The 3,244-nt window shown below is 41.2% G+C and overlaps 1 protein-coding gene across 1 annotated transcript in view; it reads left to right on the top strand.

The window, feature by feature from the left end:
• The window catches only part of ZKSCAN7 (zinc finger with KRAB and SCAN domains 7), a 10,202-nt gene extending 7,296 nt beyond the window's left edge, over positions 1-2,906 (top strand). The window contains exon 4 of the mRNA XM_081815198.1: positions 5-2,906. Within this exon, the coding sequence (XP_081671324.1) occupies positions 5-1,085 (1,081 nt within the window). The 3' untranslated portion in view covers positions 1,086-2,906. The remainder of the gene's footprint in view (positions 1-4) is intronic.
• Positions 2,907-3,244: the final 338 nt, after the last annotated feature.

Raw genomic sequence — 3,244 nt, 5'->3', positions numbered from 1 at the left:
GGAGTTCACACCTCATTGGGCATCAGAGAATCCACACTGGAGAGAAACCCTATGAGTGTAATGAATGTGGTAAGACCTTCAGGCAGACCTCTCAGCTCATAGTTCATTTCAGAACCCACACAGGGGAAAAGCCCTATGAGTGCAATGAGTGTGGAAAGACTTACCGACACAGCTCCCATCTTATTCAACACCAGAGACTCCATAATGGTGAGAAACCATATAAATGTAATGAATGTGGAAAAGCTTTCAATGAGAGTTCCAAACTTTTTGACCACCAGAGAACCCATACTGGGGAGAAACCTTATGAATGCAATGAGTGTGGGGCTGCCTTTAGTCGGAGTAAAAATCTCGTCCGACATCAGGTACTTCACACTGGTAAAAAACCTTACAAGTGTAGTGAGTGTGGGAAAGCTTTCTGTTCTAACAGAAATCTTACTGACCATCAGAGGATCCATACTGGGGAGAAGCCTTATGAGTGTAATGAATGTGGCAAGGCCTTCAGTCGGAGTAAATGTCTTGTTCGACATCAGAGCCTCCACACTGGGCAAAAACCATACAAATGTAATGAATGTGGGAAAGCCTTCAGTCAGATCTCTCAACTTGTTGACCATGAGCGAATTCATACTGGAGAAAAACCTTTTGAATGTAATGAGTGTGGTAAGGCATTCAGTCTGAGTAAATGTCTTATTCGACATCAGAGACTTCACACAGGTGAAAAGCCCTATAAATGTAATGAGTGTGGAAAATCCTTCAATCAGAGCTCATACCTCATTATTCACCAGAGAATTCACACTGGTGAGAAGCCTTATGAATGTAATGAGTGTGGGAAGGTCTTCAGTCATAATTCTAGCCTTATGGTTCATCAGAGAACCCATACTGGGGAGAAACCCTATAAATGTAGTGATTGTGGGAAAGCTTTTAGTGACAGCTCACAGCTCATTGTGCACCAGAGAGTTCACACAGGTGAGAAACCCTATGAATGTATTGAGTGCGGGAAAGCCTTCAGTCAGCGTTCCACTTTTAATCATCACCAGCGAACTCACACTGGAGAGAAGCATTCAGCTCTGGCTCGCACAGTTTATTGAGACATGATTCTCTAAGATAGCAAGATATTTTGAGTTAATCTTTCCTTGTAAGAAAGATACTCACCCTGATCTCCTCTTAGAATCACTAATCAATGAGGGCCATTCCCTCCATTCTTTCTGCTTGAAAATGAAGGTGGGAGAGTCACAGGGCCCTCCTTCACAGCTATGAGGGAAGTAAGGACTACACATTTCTTGGACTTGTAGATTCCCTTCCTCCCTTTCTCCCTCCCTCCCTTCCTTCCTTCTCTTTCTCTCTCCTCTCTTTTTTGTTTAAAAATGTATCTCTGGTTTTAGTTATGAATCCTATAATCAAATTATGTGCTTCTAAAGGACAGTAATTATATGCTTCCTTTCTTTCCAGCTAATTCATTTCACATTTGCATAAAGTCATTCTCCAATGCTCTGGTTTTTTCCTATCTTGGGTATGGCCTTTTAAAAAGTTCTATTTTAATCTAGATTCTCATCACTTGTATTTCCTATCTAGAAAACCTTTTTTTCTTTCTGTTTCCTAATCTTTATCCCTCAGACCCTGTAAGATCCAGCTCATCTCAGAAAGACTTTCTTCTTGAAATGCTTTTTCCTTCCTCCTAAACTTCTCTTGATTTGACCTCAGTGCTTCAAATTAGTCTGTGCTACAATTTGCCATTGTTATTAAATTGCATTCAGAACAATTGTCAAGGCATAGGTGTACACTTTCATAACAAATTAATGTAGGTTCTTTGAGGTTGAGTATGTATTTCTTTTAGCATATAGATAATTTTCATATGCTAGTTGTTTAATAATTTTTTTAAAGATTTTTAAATTTTATTTATTTGACAGAGAGAGAGCTAGAGAGGGAACACAAGCAGGGGGAGTGGGAGAGGGAGAAGCAGGCTCCTGGCTGAGCAGGGAGCCCAATGCGGGGCTTGATCCCAGGACCCTGGGATCATGACCTGAGCCAAAGGCAGACGCTTAACGACTGAGCCACCCAGGCGCCCCTAGTTGTTTAATAATTTTTTTAAACTCACCTTTCCAATTCAACCATTCTTAAACTGGGCAGGAATTCCCCTTCTACCACTGGACCTAAGTGTTTTAAAGATGGATATCGTAGGATACCAAACACAAAGGCCTCATTCATATCTTCTACATATACCTCTGGGAGTTTTAGTGCTGTTTACCTCAGCTTCAAAGAACTAACGATTTGTGCTTGAGCATGCCTCTATTCATGCATGTCTGTGTGTGTGTGTGTCTAGGTTTTGAAGTCAGCAATTATTCCACTGATACATACTTTTTCCTGCTTTCTGTGATTGGAGCTCACAGTGACTGATTTCCTTACTACGTAGTTCAATCTACCTGTAACTGCCATCTAATAACAAGGTGAGAGGAGTACACTTAATTATTGTAATTATCTTCTGCGCCATCAGGAGGTCTTTTCAGAGTCCAGTAGTCGTATAGGAGACATTAGCTTTGAACACCTTATCCCTTCCACCATTGCATGAGTGCCCCAGTGCAGGGGAGCCTTTGCCTCTGGTGTCTGCCCCTTATCTCTTAGCAGGACAGTAGGATTGACAATGTGGCAGAGGAGGTTAGAGGGGCAATGTCAGATTATGTAACCTGGAAGGGAGAGATGATTGTGAGCTGTGATTTATATCTGAGACAATGGAGAAGAAAGGGAAGAGAATTGAGGCTCAAGAAAATAAGAATTAGATGTGATTTGTGGAGAGGCATCTCAGAAAAAATTAGAGTGTTACTGGGGAGATCTGTAAAACTACTGAACCAAGGGTACAGCTAGAAATTTGCCATTTGTAAGTGTTTTAAATTAAATTTCTGTTTTCAGATATATTTTTGCTATTTGTTTCCATTTTCCTTTACAGGATCTGCAGATAGGACTTTCTTAAAAGTGTTTTATCTTGGGAGCACCCAGATCCTGAGAAGGAGCCCAACCCCATGTTAGCACAAGGGCCCATCCCTCTACTGTGATTTGCACATTATTAGTCATGTCTTCAGTAGAACCCCCTGCCTATTGTATGCTATAATTTTACCTTCTGTTTGTTGTTTGCTCATCCTCTTACCACTCTGAGTCTGGAGGGTGAGAGCCAGCACTATTCATAAGTATATACCCTCCACCACCAGTCAGGTGCACATGTTCAGTAGGAATGAATGTCCTTACTTCCTTGAAA

This window comes from Leptonychotes weddellii, chromosome 1, assembly GCF_054177405.1.
Source record: "Leptonychotes weddellii isolate Sample4059 chromosome 1, ASM5417740v2, whole genome shotgun sequence".
In the NCBI taxonomy this organism is placed as follows: Eukaryota; Metazoa; Chordata; class Mammalia; order Carnivora; family Phocidae; genus Leptonychotes; species Leptonychotes weddellii.
This window is presented reverse-complemented; position numbering and strand designations above follow the sequence as displayed.